This window comes from Hylobates moloch, unplaced genomic scaffold, assembly GCF_009828535.3.
Source record: "Hylobates moloch isolate HMO894 unplaced genomic scaffold, HMol_V3 SCAFFOLD_15, whole genome shotgun sequence".
Lineage (NCBI taxonomy): Eukaryota > Metazoa > Chordata > Mammalia > Primates > Hylobatidae > Hylobates > Hylobates moloch.
This window is the reverse complement of record NW_026652290.1, coordinates 69,859,655-69,884,952: the sequence shown is the minus strand read 5'-3', so window position 1 is coordinate 69,884,952 and position 25,298 is coordinate 69,859,655. Positions and strand designations below refer to the sequence as shown.

General features: G+C 36.7%; 1 protein-coding gene and 1 non-coding gene across 8 annotated transcripts in view; both read right to left on the bottom strand.

Annotated features, from left to right (window-relative positions):
* Nucleotides 1-25,298, bottom strand: part of RTN4 (reticulon 4) — a 79,332-nt gene that overhangs the window by 37,556 nt on the left and 16,478 nt on the right. For 4 of the 7 annotated variants that reach the window (XM_032176634.2, XM_032176635.2, XM_032176636.2 and 1 more), the window contains 2 exons: nt 19,097-19,153; nt 16,017-18,422 (listed from right to left, as the gene is read on the bottom strand). The exons of 1 other annotated variant lie outside the window; for it this stretch is intronic. In XM_032176634.2, coding sequence (XP_032032525.1) covers nt 16,017-18,422; nt 19,097-19,153 — 2,463 coding nt within the window. Of the gene's footprint in view, nt 1-884; nt 1,113-16,016; nt 18,423-19,096; nt 19,154-25,298 lie in introns of those variants that run through there. 2 more of the 7 variants (XM_058428896.1, XM_032176638.2) reach the window with 2 other exon arrangements.
* Nucleotides 5,157-5,260, bottom strand: LOC116484437 (U6 spliceosomal RNA). The gene has a single exon (XR_004252594.1). It is a non-coding gene; the product is annotated as a U6 spliceosomal RNA (small nuclear RNA).

The following is a 25,298-nucleotide window of genomic DNA, read 5'->3' as shown; positions in this document are numbered from 1 at the left end:
GAAAAAAACTGCTTATGTAGAATATGTCTATTTGGGCTACTTAAAAATAGCTCTAATAATTTAAAGGTAATTTATTATAAGTGGTCAGATATACAGCCTACCACCTTCTTTTAAAGAAAAAAAGGTAGATTTAACCATCTACATAATAAAATATTCTTTAAATATTCTAGTCAACATTTTACAATTTACAGGCTTAAATTCTTACACAATGATCCACTGAGATTTGAAAGGATCTGGGCTTTCAAGGGGGAGGAAAAGGGATCAAAATCACTGATTGGTTATTGCAAGGACAAAGGTTAGTGACTTAAATATAGACATGCATTTAAAATTACTGTGTAATTATACTGTGTAATTTGAATGATTTCACGATGCATATAATCTGATTAAAAGAAAGTGGGTAATAATTTTAAAGGTTCAAATCAGATTTTCAAAGAAGAAAAGAGGCTTACTGCAAACACAGTATCTTGCTACCTACAAACCTTTGCACAGAATTTCAACTACACCAAGTAAGGTTTTTTAAAATAGTCACAGAAAATATGTCACTATGAAATACAAAAACAGCAATGTGTATTTACCACATCTAAGTGACAAACAAATGAAATCTGTTAGACCTATATTGTTTACAATGTGCAAGATTAGAGAACAGAACCTAAACGGCAGGACTGAAAAGACTAAACCGAATGCCAGTGAAACAGAACAGCATGACATTTTCTGGTATACAACCAAATGTAAAAACACGTGAGATAGCCGTTTTAATCCTTTAGCCTTCAACTCTTCAGAGGTTTCACTTTCAATCCAAAATATCTAAATTCCAAAGCTTATTCATAGAAATATATTAGTGGTCACATATAAAAACTGAATAAGAAATTAAAAAGCAGATATACCCTTGTCCTTCCAATTTTTCTTCTGACCATCCATCTCTTGTCACGATCTGCTTTGCAGCTCCAATTATTAATTATGCATACCAACAGAAAAGCTGTAACTGCACAAACCTACTCCGTGAGACATGAAATACCCGTTTCCTCAACCGAAGTCTGCAGTCTCCTCTGCTGCACAACTGCAGCAGGACTGAAGTCACCTGACGTCTTCTGGGTGTGGAACAGTCTGACGCAGTGCAATCTGTAACTAGGCTACTAATACTCCAGCATTAATGCTTTCCTTCTATCTGTTGATTGTTTTAGGCATTTGCCTTGTTGCTCATACCAAATGGAGCTGCATTTGTAGGGAGAGGGTAGGCTACCAAAAGAAAGGAAATAAGGGTTGTTCTTAGAACTAATCACTGAATGTATTTGAAATGCACTTAAAGCCATATGCATTTTTTTTTCTTTCTTTTTTTAACAGATGGTCAAATTGCGCTACTGGTTTTCAGTTTCATCTAAAACTCTAAAATTAATGGTCACCTGATTAGATAAAAATGGACTGATCAAATAGTAATAGGCTAAATTTCAAGCTTGTGAAATGATGAGTCTCCTTAATTGCTCCTAAGTTTATTGAGACGTAAAGCATTCAGCATTTTGCACCTTATGAAGGGATAAGCAGAAAATAAAAGTCTAATTATTAATGTTTATTGAACATATTATTTGAACAGAAAACTTTAGCAACTTAATCTTCCTAATATCTTTTTTCCTCTTTCACAATTATGGAAATCCAGAGACTTACAAACATACACTTACTCTTAATCATCACCTGCTCCAACTCAATCTTTGAATATTTATTAGACACCTCTACAGACACTATTAATAGATTCTTAGCTTGGGGAGATATATTCATGGGCTAATGATATAATCTGCCATGGGAAAATGACATAAAAGCAAACTATAATTTTATTTTATTTTTTTCTGACACAGGGTCTCGCTCTGTCACCAAAGCTGGAGTGCAGTGGTACAATCATGGGTCACATGGCAACCTCAACCTCCCAGGCTCAAGCAATCCTCCCATCTCAGTCACCACAGGCATGTGCCGCCATGCCCAGTTAACTTATTTTTACACATTTTTTTTTAGAGACGAGGTCTCCCTGTGTTGTCCAAGCTGGTCACAAACTCCTGGGCTCAAGCAATTCTCCCACCTCAGCCTCCTAAAGTGCTGGGATTACAGGTATGAGCCACCACACCTGGCCTAAAATTTTATTGAAAAATATAAAAACAAATCTATGTACAGCATTTTTAAAATTTGTGTTCAACTTTATAAAACTGATTTTCATTCCAATGCAGTATCTCTACTTATGTTCTACAATCAATTTACCTGATACTTATATCTGCCTAAGCAGAAAAGGCAGTAAAGGCAGTAACAAATCAGCTAAAATATTTTAAAATGCAATTTGCAAAAATACTATAAGATATGTAGCCTATGTACAAAAATACATACTTAAGACTGTATAGCTAAAATGAAATAGAGATATTTTCTGGAACCTGCTATCTGTGGGCTGCAAAATCCTTAATATCAGAAGTGGCTTGCTATTAATATATACCCCTATTATGTACCCACAAAAACTAAAAACAAAACATTTAAGAGTTAAACACAGAAAGAACTAAAATTAGGAAAATGAGAGAGGAAAAAGGAAGTGGCCTGAATATCAATGACACATTTATTTCCCTATCTGCCTCTCCAACTCCAAACATAAATAAAGAAAAGTAATTTTTAAAAGAGCCCAGTATTCCAGCTCCAGTTAGTATTTAACTTTAAACTTTCTTCACTGAGCCCTTGCATAATGTGATATTTGAGAACCCAGTCATCAAGTCATATCATGGCCTGAAAATGTCTGGCCTCTCTACGCAACATTCAGAATCTCAAACTATTTAGTAAATACAAAATACTGACTTTCTAATAACAAGTCCCTTAAAACTGAAAGCCAATAAATAACAAGCATTAGAATAAAATACTCGACTATAGTACTCAAACACTATTTTCAAGTCAGAGATTACTTCACTAGTAGAAGAAAAAAAGATTTACTGTGATCAAGTTGCTCGGCACTTAAGACTACTGGTATCTTCTAAGGTACTTGATTTGGCTTAACAATTAAAGAAAAAAGTCTGAGAGGGGCAAGAATGTGTAATAAAACATATTCACTCATCTAAACATTAAACATACTTAATAGCACCCCTGGCAGATTAAAAAGTCAAAATAGGAGCCCTGAAGTTTAGCAAACATTTCAGCCTACATAGTGACATCTACTTTAATTTTTATGGTCTTTGTAAGCGTACAAGGAAAACTAGCTTGTGGAAATCAACTGACATTTTGCCCAGTTCTTTCTCATAAAGTTTTTCAACTAGACTTGTTTTAAGTTTGGCAAGTTAAGCAAAAAAGTGCTTAAATCTGAAAAACTGATATGACACAAATTTGTTAAAGATGTAAAGCGAGATGGGTTATGTTTATTGTGAAAATCATATAATCTCTACTAAAAATAGAAGGCTTTAGGACATTGCCTGACAAAAAGTAGGCACTATGTAAGTGCTATTTACTTATCAGTATGCTAAAAATAACAATCAAACTAAGAGGCAACAAGACAAGTAAGGCACATCTAAGAAAGCTCATATATTAAGTCATTCAATTCTAGGCAATAACCCAATCTTTCTAAACAGAATTGCCCCCTCTCATACACAAACTATTGTCCTTGCTGTATAGTTCTATTATTTTCCAGCTGCGAAAAATGTACATATGCATAGTTTATAGGTCCTATGCCACACTGAACCCCAACTTAACAAGTCAAATAAAGAAAGGACATAAATCTGTTAAAAACTTATCTTCATTTGTTTTCCTTCAACTATGTAACTTTTAAAAAAATTAAAAATTCTTTCAAGGACAATTTTCAAGTAGAGCACATATGTCTCAACTTGCAGAATGGCATTTTGACTACTTGAGACAGGAACTTCTTTTCCCTTAAAAGCAAAGGCTCACAAAGGAGAGGCCACAGAAAACTCCTTTATTTATACTGCAAGCCAATAAAAGTGTTGTATGAATTCTAAGCCCTATTTCATATTGTGTGTTTGTGGAGGGGAGAAGAGGGGGAAAGTATTCTTTTCCTGAACTAAAAATCAGCTTCACACAGAACTTTTGAAATAAACTGTTCAAAGTTCGTATTTGGCAATTTCCCACTCCTCAATGTCCATGTCTCCAGTATCCCCTTCTCCCAAGCATGACAAAAAAAATCAAAGATGAAAACTTCCCCAAGTACATATCCATAATGTCTTTCCAAAGGGTAATATGCTCTAAAATTACCTACACGGTTTCTTTTCTCACATCTCAAACCAAACTCTCATTTCCTTCATGCATTTACCTCTTAAGTAGGAAAATAATATGCATAAATCAATTCCTACTAAACAAGAAACTCTTTTATGACCTCAGAAACTGTATTTTTTTTGGTGGGTTTTTTTGGGTGGTATCTAATTGTCAAGATTTCAGACAGTAGAAAGTTATATTTTAGATTTTAGAACAGGCAGCACTATGCAAGGTGTTAAGTCCACCCCAGGCAGCTCTTATTCTAAGACATTCTTCCTTTTCCATTTCTTTCTTTCCTCTACTTCTGCACCCAGGAAAAACTCAGGTTTTTGTTTTGCTTTGTTTTCTTTACAACATTTAGAGATGCAAGGGAAAGAGGGTGGGAAAGAAGCAATCATTTGGATTGAAAATGCTACTCTGAAAGTTAGAGACTGCTTATGTACACTGCTCTTGAAAGCTAAAATAATTTATACTTTCCAGCCACAGAAAATAGCCATGTTCTTTTAAAAAATAAGAAACAATTACAGCTACACAGTAGTTTTAAGTGTATTTCAAAATTTAACTATTCTGAGCTACACAAAGGTATGAAATTAACATGTTTCATTACTGAAAGGAGTTAATTTTTAAAACTCTACCATATGCTGTAATAGAATGCCCTCTATGGACTAAATTACAGCACTTCAACATTACTGAATTAAATCTTAAGAACTGGAAAAAGATTTTAGTCTAGAAAATGAATGACAGCACAAGTTAAAATAGCAAAACAACGAGCATTTTAAAGTCTATAAAAAATTTAACATAAGGTACCAAAAATGAATACTAAAATTCATAAACTGAAAGTGACATTATTTATGAAAACTAATATGCTAACTTCTTACATTATAATCTAAAACATACAAATATTCTTAAACACTCAAAGCATTTTAAAAAAATTTTTATATAAAAATATGAAACACTTCACAAAATCTATGTGTCATTCTTGTGCAGGGTCTATGCTAATCTTCTCTGTATAATTCCAATTTTAGTATGTGCTGCTGAAGCAAGCATTTTTTTTTTTTTTGAGACAGAGTCTCGCTCTGTTACCAGGCTGGAATGCAGTGGCACGATCTCGGCTCACTGCAACCTCCACCTCCCAGGTTCAAGTGACTCTCCTGCCTCAGCCTCCCGAGTGGCTGGGACTACAGGTGCGTGCCACCAAACCTAGCTAATTTTTGTATTTTTAGTAGAGACGAGGATTCACCATGTTGGCCAGGATGGTCTGGATCTCCTGACCTCGTGATCTGCCCGCCTTAGTCTCCCAAACTGCTGGGATTACAGACGTGAGCCACTGCACCTGGCCTCAAGCACGCATTTTTAAATTCTGAATTCAAAAATTAAATAGTCACTAGGCTCTAAACAGATCTTCTTAAACTTTAATGTCTTCATTTAAGTATCCAGGTTTAGGGGGAATCTTTAAGGTCATTTCATAATGTTTATAGTAGTATGATTAAAGCATTTGTTTGATTTGGCACAAGATGTCAACATTCAAAATTGTTTATAAAAATTTTAAACTCAACTGTTAGTGCAAAACTGATATTCACAGCTCTCTAAATTTCTCTGTCCAACTGAATTTATTCCACATAGTCAATTACAGATCATTCCACAGATTTGATTTTCCATCTACAACACTAGATGGCACCAACACCCGTAGTCTACAGTTGATTGCCCAATTTAGGGAAGGCAATCTGGCAAACAGTAACTTTCTGGCTTTTCCATAAGATTGCTGCCTGGCCCTAGGGAGCTAGATCAGAGTATGGGAATAGGAAAACAACTCTAACACCAAAAAAATATGTAGGGTAAGATAATCTCTAACGCGAATCCAAAATCAATTTTAAATAGATCAGAATTAAGTGTAAAATTAAAACTATAAGTAAATAAAAAATATATTTTCCTTTGTGAAAACTGAAACTGTCCACTGAAATGTAAACTAAAAATCTTTTAGAAAACTGAGGGAAAACTACAACACAAGAGTTTACATCCTTCATATGTAAAGAACTCTCATAAAATCAGAAAAAAAAAAATGAACACCTAAATTTAAAAATGGGCAAAGAGTATGAACAAGCAAATCGCAGAAGAAATACAAACTGCCAACATGTTCACATTCACTAATAATCAAAGATCAAAAAAGCAAGATACTACTTGCACCTATCAAACTGGTAAAGGGCTTTTAAAAAATACCTAGTACAGAATGTCTGGAAGAATATTTAAGGAACGAGTCACAGTAGATAACTCTAGGAAAGAGCACTAGGCAGCTGGACAACAGAGAGAGAGGAAGAAGTGTGACTGTCACTGTACTTTCTGAATTTTGTATAATGTAAAAATATTATCTATCAAAACATAAACAATATGAATTGTTGGTGAAGGTAGAGAAATGGGTGTTTTCTTCTTCTGATAAAAGGGTAAAAATTAGTACAACTTTTCTGGTGGCCAATTTTTATAAAAACCCTTATAAATGCTCACACCCGCTAACCTAGGTTTTTATTTCGAATTGATTTATGGAAAATAATTCAGGGATATGTAAGACATATTTAAATATAAAGAGGTTAATAGCATTATTTATCAGTAACAAAGGAACAATCTAAGGGTCCAACAATAACAAAGTGACTGGTTAAACTATATCCATACTAAGGAACACTAAGTACAAAAAATCAGCAGCAGAGTATTTAAAGAAATGGAAATGTTTGCATTATATAAGACATTGCTAAAGTTTTCAAAAGCTTATAAACAATTTCACAAAACACTATTACATTCTTAAAAATACACATATGTGGCCAGGTGCGCTGGCTCATGCCTTTAATCCCAGCACTTTGGGAGGCCAAGGTGGGCAGATCACTTAAGGTCAGGCATTCTGGACCAGCTTAGCCAACATGGTGAAACCCTGTCTCTACTAAAAATACAAAAATTAGCCAGGCACGGTGGCCCACACCTGTAATCCCAGCTACTCGGGAGGCTGAGGCACAAGAATCGCTTGAACCCAGGAGGCAGAGGTTGCAGTGAGTTGAGATCCCGCCACTGCTACTCCAGCCTGGGTGACAGAGCGAGACTCTGTCTCAAAAAAAAACAAAAACACGCTTGTAATCCCAGCACTTTGGGAGGCCGCGGCGGGTGGATCACGAGGTCAGGAGATCAAGACCACAGTGAAACCCCGTCTCTACTAAAAAAAAAATACAAAAAAATTAGCCGGGCATGGTGGCGGTCGCCTGTAGTCCCAGCTACTCAGAGAGGCTGAGGCAGGAGAATGGCGTGAACCCGGGAGGCGGAGCTTGCAGTGAGCCAAGATTGCGCCACTGCACTCCAGCCTGGGCGACAGAGCGAGACTCCGTCTCAAAAACAAAACAAAACAAAACAAATGTGCATTGAAAGTAGACCAGAATAATATATTCTAAAATATTAACATTGATTATGTCTGGGTAATATCATTATTAATTTTTTTCATCTCAATGCTTTTCTACACTTTTCAAATTTGTACAACGAGCGTGTATTGTATGTCAGACTGCTTCATAAACTGTTGCCCTAACTTCACTGATAGTTATCAAGTCCTTAGAAAAAATCCTTACTACTAAAATATTGAAGCTCAAGTAGATTAAAATATTTGCCAAGGGTCATACAGCTAAATCAGTGAAAGGGTCAGAATTAGAACTCAGGTCTGTAAAATGCCTAAAATTAAGTTCTTTTAACCACATTATATTTAGCAGGTATCTCTTTTTTATGGCACATATTTATTTTCAATCTGTATTGGGCCCACAGTAAGCACTAAATAAATCCTCACTAATTTAACAATGTCACTTTTTAAAAAGTAAATATAATCGTTTCCTTTATTAACAAGCGTCAGGTTCTAATTTAGCTACATTGTACATCTACTGATAGCCTTCCAGTTAAGATTAACTACTTATCATAATAAAGTCCAACTTACATCAAAATTTTCCGAATATATTCGCTCAATAAAAATATATTTTAAACAAAATATCAACTCTTATTATCTACAGTACTTCAGTAAAAAAACTCAAAGGCTATACTTTTTAAGAAAAATATTTTAAGTCATAAGAATATCAAAACAATTCTTATTCACGAACATATGTAAGTTCTTATTCATGAACATATATGTTTGCAAAGCATAATTTCGTATTATTTACCTAGACAAGCCCTTTTAAAGTGAGTGATCATGGTAATACTACTTGGTGAATCTTGGATATTACATAGTTTAATTATAATGAACAAATAATCAACGTATGGTCAGTTTACACTTCACTTACCAATAGTTTCAATTAGTTCAGCAAGACACAATCTATATTTCGATTACAAACTAAAAATATTCTCTGTGCATTAGTGACAAGCAACCAACAAACATATATTATCATTAAGTCAAGATCTCAGCAGTTTGGACAGGAGACATGAACACCTTTCTGTACCAACGGCCTACCAACATAAACAGATAGCAGTTGTCCAAAGTAGGGTTTTTCAGTCTCCACATACTAGCAACAGAATGTTACCCTAGTTCCAATATCCCTACATATGTGAGAAAATGTAGATGGCAACCAACTTTTTTGACATCTTAAGGTGTCAAGAAATGTCTTCCATTGCCTAATGGTTCAACACAACAGGTATATGATAAAAGCAGCAACACCTTGATTGCCTGCTAAAGTTAGACAATAACTGCTTATTCCAAAACCAGGTAATAACTGTGAACGGACAAAACCTGAGTTGGAATCGCAGTTCATTCTTGTGAAACTAGGTAACAACTAATATAAATAAGAAGTTAGCCCAATGTCTGAAACACGGCAGAAGCTCAAAAACATTGGGCTTATTACGTAATTTACCAGGTATCCTTGAGAAAGTTACTTAACATCCTTAGGCTTAGATTTTATCATCTATAAAATGGTTCCTTCTTTCAGATTATGGTGAAGACCTAAATGAAACAAATATGTGAGAGTGCTTGTTGGTCAGAAGATGTTCCATAAATAACAGTCTTCCCTTTCCAGATAAAATAAGAATTCAGCTTTTCTCAACACTTTAAAATTCTCAGTTAAAAACCTAAAATTGGGAAAAAGAAAATCTAGAACTGAAACAAATGAAGCTAATTGTATTTCAAATGAATATCATAGCCATTAGTCAATGGGAGAAGGAAGGGGGGAAAAGAAAAAAGAACGAACTAATAACAAGTAATCTGTGAATAATGTATTTGACTATATACATTCCACCTTAGGCAGGGTTGCGGAGTAGGGATTTGCAAACAATCCCGAACTCTTTTATCAAGTTTTTTTTTATTATAGTGATATGAAAAAAGCATTCTAAAACTTATAGGTGTATTAAAGGATTGGACATAAATAATGTATTGGTGGTCTTAGGAACCAGGGTTCTCACTATAAAAGAGACAAATATAAAATGAGGAAAGAAAGAACAAACCCTGTGAGAATGGATTAGAATTAGGGGTATCTGTGTGAACTCATTTCTTAAGTATGCATGTGTATGTGTGTATGTTTATTTGTATGTATGTATATAAGCATTTCCTAGCTTTATCCACTGAAGGGTTAAAATGGAAAGATCCCCACAGTAGCAATGACCACAACTAGCATCTAGCTCTTGATCTTTAATACCTATTATGAAAATGACCTCTCATTCTACATTAAAAGGAATTAGGATCCTTGGAGAAATGGCTGATTCCAGGGCTGGGACACGGTAAGCATAAAATAGGCCTACAATATTTTGTTAGGCTAGAAAGTAAGAAATGTTCCCCTCCCAACCCCAAAGAAAGAAGGTTGCATGTCCCTGGGCCTACCTGAAGGAACCCTCAAAATATGCAATAATTTACCACCAAAATAATAAAGTTCAGTAATGAATCATAAACCATTGGAAAGAAAATGGAAATTCATGGATCCATACTGATAATTAATTAGCTAATTAATTCATTAATGGAAAGGAGGTCTGCTGCTTAAACAGGAATGCTGAGGGTCAAATGAGAAATGTACGGGGAGTACTGGAGTTAAAATCATTTTTCAACTCTCATGGTAAAGACTGGACCAAGCAAGAATCATCAATGGTTTACTAAATCAGGGGGGCGAATTTTGATAGGGAGCGGGATATCTGCATGTGTTTAAGTGTCACTCCTCAGACTGCTTATTATCTGTAAGGGAGAAACAAAGACAATATAAGGAAATCAGAACCCATCTTGCCCAGATGGTCAAAATTAACATAACCAGTGAGGGACTGATGAATAGCAGGTAACTCTAGAAATGGTGCTATGAGAGGGACACATCATCATCTATACAGTATCATAAATGAACCCATAGCCTCAAATTAATCACTAGGAAACATGAGACAAATCCACTAGGAGGAATGTTCTATTATAAAGGGGGGGAAAGAGAGGCCCTGTGTTCTTTAAAACTGCTAATGTCATACATAACAAATAAAGACTGAAATGGGAAGTCCTACCCAGAGCAATTGAGCAAGAGAGAAATAAAGGATATCCAAATTAGAAAGGAGGAAGTCAAATTGTCCCTGTTTGCAGATGACATGATCTTATATAAAGAAAAACCTAAAGACTACCAAAAACTTGTAAATTCTGTAAAGTTGCAAGATATAAAATCAATAACAAAAATATTGCATGTCTTTACACAAACAACAAACTAGCTGAAAAAGAAATCAAGTAGGACACTCCATTTGCAATAGCTTAAAAAAAAAATACCTCAGAATAAGTTTAACCAAGGAGGTGAAAGACTTCTACAAGGAAATCTACAAAACAATGATGAAAGAAATTGAAGAGGATACAAACAAATGCAAAGAAAGACATTCCATGTTCATGGATCAGAAGAGTTAACATTGTTAAAAAATGGCCGTAATATCCAAAGCAGTCCACAGATTCACTGCAATCCCTAATAAAATAGCAATGACCTTCTTCACAGGAATAGGAAAAAAATCCTTAAATCTGTATGGAACCACAAAAGACTCCAAAAAGCAAAAGCAATCCTGAACAAAAATAAAGCTGGCGGAATCACACTACTAAATTTCAAAATATACTACACAGCTTTATAGTAACCAAAACAGTATGGTACTGGCATAAAAACAGAAACATAGACCAATGGAACAGAACAGATAACCCAGAAATTAATTAACATATCCATAGCCAATTTTTGGGGGAAAAAAAAAAAAATGCCAAGAACATTCATTGATATTACTGAGAAAAAAAATCAGTATTTACATTCCAATAGTAAGAATATAGTTTGTCACAAATTTCTTTGTAAATGGAGGGGGGAAGAAGACCAGAATTCATTAGTTTCTTGACAAACTTTACTCCCCAAAATTAATAAAGCACCATCTGCATCACAATACCTTATTCATCTCTCTTGCAAAATCAATCTTTCTTCCCCAAAACTAAAACTGATTTCTGCCTACAAAATGTCATTTTAAGAAAACAAGAACAGGAAAGGCCTGGAGGCTCACGTCTGTAATCCCAGCACTTTGGGAGGCAGAGGCGGGAGGATCCTTGAACCCAGGAGTTTGAGACCAGCCTGGGCAACAAGGCAAGACCTCCTCTCTACAAAAATAATTAGCCGGGCATAGTGACATGAGCCTGTGGTCCCAGCTACTTGGGAGGCTGAGGACCACCTGACCCTGGGAGGTCGAGGCTGCAGTGAGCCATAATCTCACCACTGCACTTCAGCCTGGGCGACACAGCAAGAACCTGTCTCGAGAAAAGGAAAGAAGAACATATGAGATAATAAATGATCTGAGGAGATTAGTATTTTATTATTTAATACTTTTAATGTTTAAATGCATATACATTAATAAGACCCAGAATTTTTTTAAAAACACACTTAAGTATTTCATAATTAGAGATGGCATAAAACTTTTAAGTCATCTGAGAAGACAGCTTCCCTTATGTTTTATCAGACCACTGCTGCATTTTGGTACATTTGACTTCAGTACACTTAAACCTCACTTTCAGGAAGATACATAGGTAAGTACCTATCCTCACTATAACATAGATCACAATGTTTAACTATGTCCTCAACAGTGTGTCTATACCAGCTGGCTGTAAGTTGCATAAGGGCAAAACTTTGTCTTAGTGTCATCTTTTTCCCTGCCCCACCGCCAAAAAAAATCACCTATAGTGCTTGATAGAAGCATGTTAAAGCAACTCTTACCTGCTCTTACACTTATTTTTTTTTGTCTTTTTTGCCTCCCTTTTTTGTGGAGAACGGGGTCTCGCTATATTGCTCAGGCAAGTCTCGAACTCCTGGGCTCAAGCTATCCTCCCCCTCTCCCTCCCTGAGAGCTGGGATTACAGGCGTGAGCCACCGCAACTAGCCACTACTTACCTGCTTTTAACAGATGCCTGTTATATAATCAAGTCAAGAAAATTAAGTTGCAAGGACTTGAGCTAATCCACCCTTCCTTTTATAGAAAAGGAAAATGACATCTAGAGAAACAAAGTGATTGTCAATGGTATAGCCAAGACTAAAACCTCAGGTCACCTATATTGTTTTCATTATAGCAATACTGGGTTTCCTTCCCACAACTTTTGTAGAATACATATATTGGGTGTATCTAAATAATTCTCTATTCCCTAGTAAGTTGCTATGAAAACTAATATCAAAAAAGGTTAAGTCAAAAAGGCAGGAAATAACAATTTTCTCAGAGAAGGGAGACAAACATATTCTAAAAGAGAATGCCCAAGCATTGCTTACACTTTCTTCCACCATCCCCATTAAGCTTTCAAAGGCAATGCCCCCTTTTCTTCCCTTACTTCTAAACTATTAGGCTATAGATTTCCCAGGTTTAACAAAAACAATCCAAGAAATAGGTGACTCCTGAAATACTGAAATTTCTAAGGCCCATCATCTACTAGAGGACTGCTAGCTTTAAGTTTTGGGAGGAAGCACTAGCGGGGAGGGGAGACTTCAAAGGTGTTGCTACACCGATTACTCCTTGCTCTTCACCCAGTCATCACCAGGCTGCTCTGGGCTTCTGAGATCCTTCTTTCTACTGTTCCCTCCTAAACCATTTTACTGTGCTGTTTGAAACCCCCATTCCACTGTGAACCAGCTCCTTTAATCCTCAACTTCTTTACTGAACATCCCTGCCTTTACCTCGCCTTCACTAAAACCTGGCTCTTCCTTGAGGATACCGCTTTCCCTGTGGAACTTGCTTAATGAAGGCTAAATCGTTCTTTCATATTCTACACACCTAAGGGAGGAGTGGGGAGGTCAGTACCCTCTGCTCACCAATGCTGCTTCCAGACTTTTATTTCAGAGGCCTTGGGCAAAAGTCTTGGCTATTCTGCTGTGCTGTTCTCTATCCTTCCTCATTTCTTCTATCTACCATCCTGCCAGTTACCTCACTGCCCTTAACCAAGGACTCTTACCCCAGTCTTCCTCTCCACCCCTAGTCCTGCCATCACCCTGGGTGACTTCAATGTTAGGTAGAAGTGCAATACAGTATCATGGCCTCATAGTTTACTTGACCTCATCTCTAGCAATCTTAATCTGACTACACAGTAGGCCTTTGCCTCATGGCCTAACACTGGCCATTATAAGCAACCTGAACTGCTATTCCTCTGAAATTCTAAATTCAACATCCAACACACACACACACACACACACACACACACACACACACCCTGCTCTCCCACGCATGCATTCTTTCACTCCCCTACTTTGACCACAATCTCCTATCATTCTGGCATGTATTTATTCCTACTACTATTGGTTCTTAAACCTAATCTGGGCCTTGAGTTCTCTGACCATCTACTCTCCTCCTACCTCTCCTACCTTTTTCTATTCACATCCTTCAACTTAGATGCCACAGTCCATCACTTCAAATTACTCTCCTGCTATCAGCCTCAACTTTCTTGACTTCTGTCCTTCCACAGGGCCCACGTACCAAAACACATCCTTGAATCAATACAATCATTTGCCTTCCCTGAACCCATATCTAGGTTGTTTGGCACAGTCAAAGAAAAATCCCCCTACCATTTAGACCACCTTTCAACCTTGATTGGGGTCCTAATACAATGTCTTTGGTTTCCCTAGTCAGAGGTATTGCAGATCTCTTCCACCCAAGCATGATCTAGTTCATTCCCAGCAAATGAACTAACATACTGCTTTAAAGAATAAACATAAACCATCAAATAATTCCCTCAACTTTCAGTCACAAAACCCTAACAGTATCAATACCCCATACTTCCTTTCCACTCACTACAATCAAAGCTGTATCCTTCCTTCTCTCTAACGCTAATTCTTCCACCTGAACTAGGCAGCACATCCCCATCCCCTTGACTTTCTGCCAGCACCTGTAATCAGATTTTCCCCTTCCCATCTTAAAAAAAAAAAAAAAAAAAAAGTCCTTCCTCCACTGCATACTCTCCTTCCTGCTTGCTAACATTTTACTTTTTCTCCAATAAAAAACTCAAACTTCTTTAAGAGTAATCAATCAACATTTAATATCCACTTGCTCAAGTCTCATTCACTTCTCAATCCTAGCCATGCCCACACACACCAAACCATTTGCCGCTGTCATGACAATACCTTCCCTCCTTTTTGACCAACTTGCAATCCTTAACTGACTTCTCTAGTATTTGATAATTTTGATCATTTCTTCCACTTTCAAGTAGTCCTCTTCTCTTGATTCTCCCTAATTGATATCTGGGGCTTTAATTTCTATCTCTAAGCCCATGACAGACACATACAGCCAAGATCTCTCTCAAGAGCTTCATGTGTATAATATCCGTAACTTACTGGATATCTTAGAGGTATGTACATCAATACCAACATATCCAAAACTGAATTTGTATCTTCCCTCTTAAACCTACTTTAATCTCTCATGTTCCCTATCTCAGTTTCTCATACTGCCATCCATACAAGTGCACATGCCAGAAATGAAATCCAGGGTTCCTGGGGTCATCTTTACCTCTTCCCCTCATCCTTTATGTCCCTATCCATCAAACACCAAGTCCTATGTCTCTGTGCTCATCCCACTGCCTCGATGTTCATAATCTCCTCTTTCTTAGATTACAGCAACTGGTCTACCACTGTTCCAATGGTGATGAGCTGGACTGTACTGCTGAAGCACCAGCACTTAAATACATAAGTATATTCAGTAAATTTATCATAATCACTATTTTAGAGAAAACGCAGCTAAATCAGAATGCTAATAAAGAGCACATGTGCAAATCACCTTATGCAAATCAGGTATGTGGAAAATGGATAGTCAAAAGAAAAAAAGGAGAATCGGTACTTTTCAAAAGAATTCATAATAGCATAACTCAATTTATACTTTTCAACAAAATGTCTACACTCAATATGCCTAACTTTATACCTACCACTGGAAAAGTACTATATTATATTGAAATATTTAAAACAAGCTATAAAAATGTTCTTTAAAAATTAAATATGATAATTTCTGGCATAACAAAAACACAACTGAAAATATTTTAATATCTCTTGCTCTTCATGTTATCAAGAAACACAAGTGAAAAAAAGAAAGAAATAGGTACTAAAGCCAATTCTTATAAACAAAAATATTTTCTATTAACAGTTCCATAGTGCAATATAAAAGTGTAACTGTGTGGAAAAGTTAAGGGTGAATGCTGAGTGCAGGAGAGTTAGAAAAAGCACTAAAACCTTTAACTGAAAGAGTGGAGAAGACTTCTTATCAATGTGACATATTAGACACTATAAACATAATGTAAAACACAAAATATAGTGGAATGTTCCCTAAATCCAAAAGTGGCATGAAAGCACAAAACTGCATATAGATTGGATTACCTGAAGTTTTACTCAGCTCTGCTGAAAATATAGCAGATGGTGATCTGTCCTCTTTTTCTGTATCGGAAGGAAGTTTTTTCTCAGCTTCTCTCACAAGAACTTTAGGTTTAACTATGCTGCCTATCTCTGCTTGAGTGGCCAAAGCAGAAACATCTGGAGGCAATAAGAGCACCTTTGATGTAGCAGACCCATTTTTGGAAAAGTCATCTGAGAAACTGATTTTCTCTTCAACTTTGGGTTGTACGTTCTTCAAAGAAAGGTCATGGGGCAATTCTGTGCAAGGCAATGACCCAGCTCCATCCAGGGCATTAGCAATTTCACTTTTGTGGGATACTTCTAGGTCAGTATATTCCTTGGCTAATTTAGAAAATGAATCAGTTTTAGAACTGATCAATGTAGGGAACTCATCTATAATTTCAATTGGAGATGAATCTGAAAATGTTTCAGTTTCTCTCATCTGTGCTTCCTTAGAAATAAATAAGTCATCATTTGAATAAACTGCAGTACTGAGCTCCTCCATCTGCAAAGGAATTTTCTCCTTTTTGCTCAGTGTTGAAACTTCATCAGGTAACAGGGTATCTTTTGTGTTATCTAAATTGAGCTTAAAAGATTCCAAATATGGCTTTCCTCCCTCAGGTGGCAAAGCACTGAGTTTTTCCTTATTTTCGTGTTCTATCATTGACTCAAATGAAGTCTCAGTGAGATTTTCTTTCACAAGTATCACAGCTTCATCTTGTTTTTGTGGAACGTCAGGTATTGAATCATCACTAAATAAGTCAACTGGTTCAGAATCAGGTGAGGAATCTTCAACTAGCTCAGAATGATCAGGCACTGGCTGTTCAACTTTTGCCATTTCTGAATAATCAGAGAAATCCGGAGTTGGTTCAGCAGAAAGCTTTGTTTCTTTAATTAAATCACATGCAATAGATATATAAGGAGCTTCTGTTTCTTGAAGAGCTGCATCAATATTTTCAGGCTCTTTAATTTCTTCCTTTATTCCTGATACTTTTTTTAGTGATAGACTCATGGCCTCTTCATATGGTGGGGGGTTTTCAGGCTCATGTTTTATGCTTTCGTAATTAACTGAAGAAGCTTCTAATGGTGATGAGCTGGGCTGTAACGCCGAAGCACCAGCACTAGGAACTGCAGAATTCAATGGTGCTTCCATAACGATGTCAGGCAAAACTGGTGAAGGAGTAGCTTCTGATTCTTCAAATGATGGGCAAAGCTGTGCTGCAGGATAGAGTGACTCTTGCATAACTTCTGATGTTTGAACCAAGTCCATTTTTGTTTCATAAGCAATCTTTGTACCAGTAACTTCATTCAATTCACTTTCACATGCTTCCTGTACTAAATCTGGAGTAAGGCCTTCAGGCATGTTTGCCACGACTTCCTCAGTCACCTTTGCTAAATTATCTGTTGTGACATAATCTGTCTCAGAATCCTGTGCTGCTACAAGAAAAGGGTTTGATGTTTTGGGGCTAGTATTCTTCTCTGTTACTATTTGGGCCTTCTTTTCTTCTATTTTTTTTTCATCGGTCTTATTTTCTGAAGTAGGATCTCCTAACAAAGGAAAAATGTTTGTTGCAATGCTCTCAGCTGCTGCTGGATTAAAGGGAGCACATGTGATATATGCCCCTGAACGATCCTTTATAGCTTCTGGTGTACTGGGGAAAGAAGTATCATCATTACTACTCTCACTATCTTTTTCGTGATTAGTTTGCTCAAGGCTATCTGCAAAACATTTTTTATCCACTTTACTTTCCAACTTGCTCTCGATTTTACCTCCAGCAGCCAACACATCACTATCTTCCTTACTACCTTTCACTTCCCATACTCGCTCAAATGGTTTGAAGTCTGCATATTCTTCCCTCATAGGAGCTTCCACTGCAACTCTCTTTCCATTAAAACTGTCTTTTGCTTTTTCTGAAGACATAACTTCGTCCTCTTCTTTAACCAATTTAGTAAGAGCTGTAGGTAACTCTTGTTGATTAAGAAGGATGTTATTACTAACTAAATTCTCTTCTTCGTCTTTATTTTTCACGATTATTTCTTCCCTAGGATTTGCTACCATTATGGCAGATTCTACTTTTGGAGAGACACTGAATGATGATCCCATGTCTGAGTATTCTAATTCTGAAAACTCTGTTAAATCTCTATCTACGAGTGGAGTTTTTGCCTTCTCTGAGAACTCTTTAGAAGCTTCACTGACAGTTTCTTGAAGTGTTCCTTCAGTGGGTAATACTGTTGACAAACTACCAAGGTATTCATGTTCTTTAAAAGAAGCGGCTGAGAGAGGAGACAGAGAAGGAAGAGAAGCAGCAGTTTCAAGCAGGACAGATGGGAAATCCTCTTGACCAGCCGAAATAGTGTTACCTGGCTGCTCCTTCAAGTCCATAATATTTTCTGTGACCATGGACAGAAAGGAAAGTTAGAGAATGCCAGTGTTCTCAGAGTTAATGCAAGTTTTATGACAGATTCAAAATAGTGTTAGTAAAGACTTACTGTTTACTAAAATGAAATGTTAATAGCAATTAATAAGTAACAATAGAGTAGACTTGAATCATTACTGAAAAATCAAGCTATTGTAAATATAACATATGCATGGCTACAGAGGCAATTACATGCTATGCAAAGACAAATCAAGTCTGAGTAAATCTCAAATGTTATCAACTAAGATACTAATAGCTAGTTTTAGAGAAGAGAAGAATATCTGTGAAAAGAGTCTGAGTGACAGTATAGGAAAGAAGGGGCACTGGGTAAATGCCATAGACTGGTATTTATTTACAGGAAAGCCTTTCTGGCTATATTCAAACTGTATTTGGAGAAAGGGAATGGTAAATATGTAAATGCAATTCAAGGGTCCAAGAATTCCTTATGTACTTCCAAGTATTCATCGGATTTTGCTCATTTTTCCCTTGGGCATACCATATAATGCAAATTTCAACTTTTCCAGTAGACAAACATTCTTGGAACCATGCTAATTTTTAGTAAATCCAAACTACTCTGCATAGAGTTAACACACTAAAGAGTTAAAGTTAGAATACAGAGAGGATAAAAGGCTGGCAGAAAGAACTTGCCTGCAGAGGAGCGTATCACAGGCTCAGATGCAGCAGGAAGAGCAAAAAGGGTCTCATCTGAAAAACAAATAGAATACAACCTCAGCAGAAATAAAGACAGATTGAAAGGAGACTAAAGAGGAGCAAGCCAGGGTTCAGTTTGTAATAAGTTAACAAAAAACTTTACAGAGAAAGGGCCAAGATCAAAAGGAAGTCAGAAAAAGTAGTACCATTAATTCAGGTTAAATCATCATATATATTATAAAGTTAATTAAATGTTATCCATAGAACCTATCATTTTTCAAGAAGCAATACAACCTGTTTATGTTAAAGAAACTTATGAATCAAAGTGGCTTTAAAATATTGTTCTATTTAACATATCACATCCAAAGCTTTCACTCAGGTTTTCACATAGGTAAATTGTCTTGTTCTATTCAGGCCAAAAATAAAAAGTTGAATTTGAATACAATTAACAACTACAAATGTTTAATCTTTTGTTACTGGCATATATTCAATTTAGAGAAACACTTTTAAAGAATTATGCATTTTCTCTTACATTCTAAGTTGTTACAGTCATTGTACACTGTTCTTTGAAGACATTAGTCCTGTGCCAATGTCCAAATGCCAGAGTCCAAAATACAAAAAAAAAAATTAATTAACTGCTTTTAGAATGACACTATTATTGGTTTTGTTTAAAATTAACCTAAGTGAGGGCTACTTGCTATTTGTATACACAACTAGTAAGTGAGAGACTAAGGCAATTCAATTCCAGAGCCCATTTCCTTAATCACTGTGTGTTACAGAACTGAATGCTTATGTTTCCTCCAAAACTCATGTTAAAGCCCCAACCCCTAATGTGATAGTATCTGAAGATGGGGACTTTGGGAGGTGATTAGGGTTAAATGCAGTCAGGGTAGGGCCCTGGGACAAGGGGATTAGTGCCCTTACAGGAAGAGACACCAGAGAGCTTGCTGTCGTGCTCCCTGTCTCCCCAGGCACACACAAGAGGTCATGTGAGCACACAGTGAGATGGTGGTCACCTATAAGCCAGGAGAAGAGGCCTCAAAAAGAAATCTACCTTGCCAGCACCTTGATCTTAGACTTACCAGCCTGCAGAATTGTGAGAAGTAAATTTCTGTTCAGCCACCCAGCCTATGGTATTTTGTTACGGCAGCCCAAGCTAACTAATACACTCTGTATTGGTAATATTAACTTTGTACAATGTCATCTTGTACCTGCAGTTGGGAGATCCTAAGCTAAAGATCTTCTATGGTTTACACTAGAGAAAGGCCTCTACTATCAGACAATTTGAAACAGCCTGAGAGATGCCTGGAACGTGATATTCCTTTAACAGAGAGAACCTAATAAATTTAGACAATTTCATCTGGATGGACAAGCTAGACAAGGCTGATCAAAACAGATAAAAATCCAAGAAATGTAGCTAACATGAATATGGACTTGTCTTCCAAGCGTATTACCCTTAATGAATTAGGAGAGCTAACTTCACAAGGTCCTATATTTTAGATAAATATGGGCATGAGGTCATATTTAAAGGATTCCTAGATGAGGGTGATGACGGGAAATTTATGACGTGTGTTTAAAAGGGTTTCCTCCAACCTAGAGTAATAGGTAGGATGGGCTATCCAGTCAAAGGAGTAACATAATGGCTTATAAGATTTTTAAATAAAGTGCATATATATATGTACACATTTTTAAAAGATTACTTGCTATGTGATCTTTAATTACAGTTTCTCATTTGTAAAATGAAGGAAAATTCCCTTCAGCTAAAATAATGAATTATTAGCTTGTATAAAACTGAAATTTGAGGGTCAAAGAGCAGAACCAAATAATTACACAGCTGCTCCATCTAAATAAGAGTTAGCCAATTCTTAACAAAATGGTTGCCTTTTTTTATCTAGACAATATAGTTAAAAGCCACTGATTCAGAGGCTAGTCTATCTGGAAAGTGAACTAGAAACATATATTATTGTTAAAATTAGTGGGAAAACAAACTACGTCTAAATTTGTGCCATAATTTTAAAGTATTTTTTTAATGTACTGTACTCTTATTCCTACCTAGTACAATAATCTCATAATAAAAACTATATTCCTGGAATTTTTCTAAGTAAAGAAGTTTTCAAATTGGTATTTCAAAGATTCATTATGTTTAAGAAAAAAAGAAAAATCTTCATTTTGTAAAATGGGATTCAATCCAGAGTTAACCATAAAACAAGTACTACATTTCTAAAAGCTCTTAAAAAAAAAATCCAGAATAGTATCTTCTGGGCCTTCAAGAATACAGCTCAGACTCCTAATAAAGCAATCATGGATCATGAAATTGAATTGCCTAAGTTCAAATCACAAATCCATCACTTACAACTGTGTAACTCTTAGCTTTTCTGTGCCTCATGAAATTTGTAAAATAAGGATAAAGTACCTACCTCAAAATGTTGTGAAGGAGGGAGAGGGGAAAAAAAAAAGAAGTAACAACTTGCCCTAAGTCACAGAGCTAGGAGGCCAGAGGGTCAGAATTCAGAACATTAATTCCCAAGTCTTTGTGCTTTATTATTATTATTACTATTTTTTGGCTAGGCTTCCTCAAAGCATGAGATGTGCTTCATCTTCTGAAGGATGTATTTATGTACAAGCGCAACTGGTGCAATCCTTCTTACTGTATCAGCCCCTCAAGTTTGTTCTCCTGAAACAAGGTAAATACCTTGCAACTAGCAGAAATATCGCATTGATCAATTGCTTCTATTTTACAATGTAACAACATTTATAGAAACATTCATGTGGGACAGGTACTGTGCTGAGCCGGCACATTTGTTTCAGATGTTCACTCAGTTCTCAAAACTACCCTGTAAGGTGCGTACTACTGTTACCCCCATTTCACATATGAGAAGAGAGGCATTTAAATCATATCTAATTATAATACTAGAAAAAACCTGCATTTTAAAACCACAGAACTTCTGCTTCTGGCTATGAGAGTAATTACAACAGACTAATTCTTCCAACATAAGCAACTAAAAATATGGGCAAAATGCTAGAAGCGACTATCTTGAGACACTGGACAAGAGGCAGGACAGCAGTGTGAATCCTGAGAAAAGGGAAGCCTGCAAGATGACTACCCTGCTTTCTGTCTGAAGGCACATTCTGGTCTACAGTACAGAGAGAAGCCCAAGAATACCACACTCTTGCTAAGCTGAGGAGGCTGAGGAGTTGTCTGGAATTTGTGGGACAAGGTAACATACAAAGAAAAGCCTCACAGAAAAGGAGCTCCAAAAATCTGGACAGGGGTTCCTCTTAAACCTCTGGGTGAATACTACGCTGCATGTGCACAGCACAAGACTCGGCAAGGCCTAGCCAAGAAACCTATGGTAGATCTGCAAATTAACTGGATTACATCGAAGGTCAGAAAGCGCTGGAAGACCTGATCTAAATATTCTGACCAGTCAGAAAGGAAAGATCTCACTAAACACCTCAAGCAGGACTACTCCAAGCCTAAAGGACACTCTAGACCAAGAGTCAGCAAACCATGGCTCATGAGCCCATACTGTATTGGAACACAGCCATGCCCATTCAGTTCTGTACTGTCTATAGCTACTTTTGCACAATAAAAACAGAGATGAACAGTTTAGACAAAGGCTGTATGGCCCACAAGCCTAAAATATTTACTCTAACTGGCCCTGTAAGTCTGCAGACCCCTACCTTTAGACCCACCCTAACTTTAAAATCAAAATTTGAAAGGATCAAAATGATTTTCCAGCAAATTAACTGCCTGCCAGAACAAAGTTAAAACCACCAAAGCCATGACATGCAGTATAAAACAAAAAATTAATGGACATGCAAAGCAGCAAGAAAATATGACCATAAATAAGAAAGAATAGCAAATATAAACAAACAACGTAGATGTTGGATTCGCACTTTTTTTTTTTGAGGCGGAGTCTTGCTCTGTCGCCCAGGCTGGAGTACAGTGGGGCTATCTTGGCTGACTGCAACCTCCACCTCCCAGGTTCAAGCAATTATCCCGCCTCTGAGCAGCTGGGATTACAGGTGTCCGCCATCACACCCAGCTAATTTTTGTATTTTTAGTAGAGACGGGGTTTCACTACGATGGCCAGGCTGGTCTCAAACTCTTGAACTCAAGTGATCTGCCAGCCTCAGCCTCCCAAAGTGCTGGAATTACAAGTGTGAACTAACACACCTGGCCTGGATTAGCAAATATTAAAATGAAAATTAAAATAGCTATTAAGATATTAAGTACAGAAAAAGATAGACATATAGAGCAGACAGGGAATCTTGGTGGAGAAATACAGACTAAAGGACCAAACGGAGATGCTAGAACTGTAAATTATACTAACTGAAAATAATCACTAGATGAGCTTAAAGGCAGATTAGACAATACAGAAAAAAAGATTTACTGATAAACTTAAAGAAAGATCAAGAGAAATTATCCAAACTGAAACACAGCAAGGGAAACGGGCAAGTGAAAAAAGGAACTGAGCCTCAGTGCTGAGAGACAATCAAGGAGTTAAAATACCTATAATTGCAGTCCCCTTAAAAAAGCAACAGTGGCCAGGTATGGTAGCTCATGCCTGTAACCCCAGCACTTTAGGAGGCCAAAGTGGGAGGATCACTTGAGGCCAGGAGTTGGGACACCAGTTTGGACAACACAGTGAGACCCTATCTCTACAAAAAACTTAAAAATTAGCCGGTGTAGTGGTGCACACCTGCAGTTCTAGCAACTCAGGAGGCTGAGGTGGGAGGATCACTCAAGCCCAGGAGTTTGAGGCTGTAACAAGCCATGATCACACCACTGCACTCCACCCTGGACAACACAGTAAGACCATGCCTCTTAAAAAAAAAAAAAAAAAAAAAAAGTCCTGAAGAAGTTAAAAAAAAAAAAAAAAAAATGGCCTAAAATTGGACAGAAGTTGGCATTTTGAAAATACCAACCAACAGAGCCACAAAGCTCAATGAACTCCAAGCAGAATAAACACAACACCACAAAAAGGCACACCATAAGGGTCAAACTGAAAATCAAAGATAGAGACAACCCTAAAAACAGTTCAGAGGAAAAAAGCAGGTAAACAACAAGAAGAATGACCTCACCTCTCACTGATGTAATCCAAAAGGTAATGAACACCTTTAAAGTTATGAAAAAACTGACAATCTAAAATTATATACAGATGATCCTCATTACTCATGGATTCCTTATTTGCTCATCTACCTGCTCACTAAATTTGTAGCCCCAAAATCCATACTTGCAGCACTTTCAGGACATGCAATGAGCAGAGCAGGCAAACCAGAGCGGGTCATCCAAAGTACAAGTTCCCAGCTGAGATGGAACAAGGTAACCCTACCGCCTTCTTGTTTCAGCTCTGCCACTGTAAACAAGTGTCCTCCTCTTGAGTCTATTTAGTGCCACATTTTTCTCATTCTTGTGTTTTTCTTGTTGACTTCTCTGTTTAACATGGACCTTAAGCACAGCGCTGACATGCTATCTAGTGTTTTTAACCACAAGAAGGCTATGATGTGCCTTACAGAGAAAACATATGTTAGATAATCTTCCTTCAGGCATAAATTATAGGGTTCTTGGCCATAAGCTCAATGTTAATGAATCAATAATACATATTAAATAAGATGTCTTTATTTTTTAATTGATATATAACAGTTGTTTTATATTTTGGGGGTACATATGATATTTTGATACCTATATGCAATGTGTAATGATCAAGTCAGAGTAACTGGGTTATACATCACCTCAAACATTTTTCTTTTGTTTGTGTTAGAAACATTACAATTCTTCCAGCTATTCTGAAATATAGAATAAATCATTAACTATAATTTCTCTACTGTACTATCAAATACTAGAACTTATTCCCTCTATCCAACTGTATTTTTGTACCCCAGGTGGCTTTAAATAGAAAAACACATAAAACAAGGTAATGTACTGATTGGTTAACAAAAATATTATGACAAGAGGCTTACAGGAACCAAGTCTGTATTTCCCCTAAGAACAATGATTCAGTATTTGCTAATTCCCTGTTTTTGGTGGCTATACAGAACATAGTGACAGCTTAAAAAACAGAATTGGTTGTATTATTCAAAACCTATTTTTTTAAAAGGTCAGGCATGGTGGCTCACACCTGTAATCCCAGGACTGTAGGAGGCTGGGGTCGGAGGATTGCTTGAGCCCTGGGGTACGAGACCAGCCTGGGCA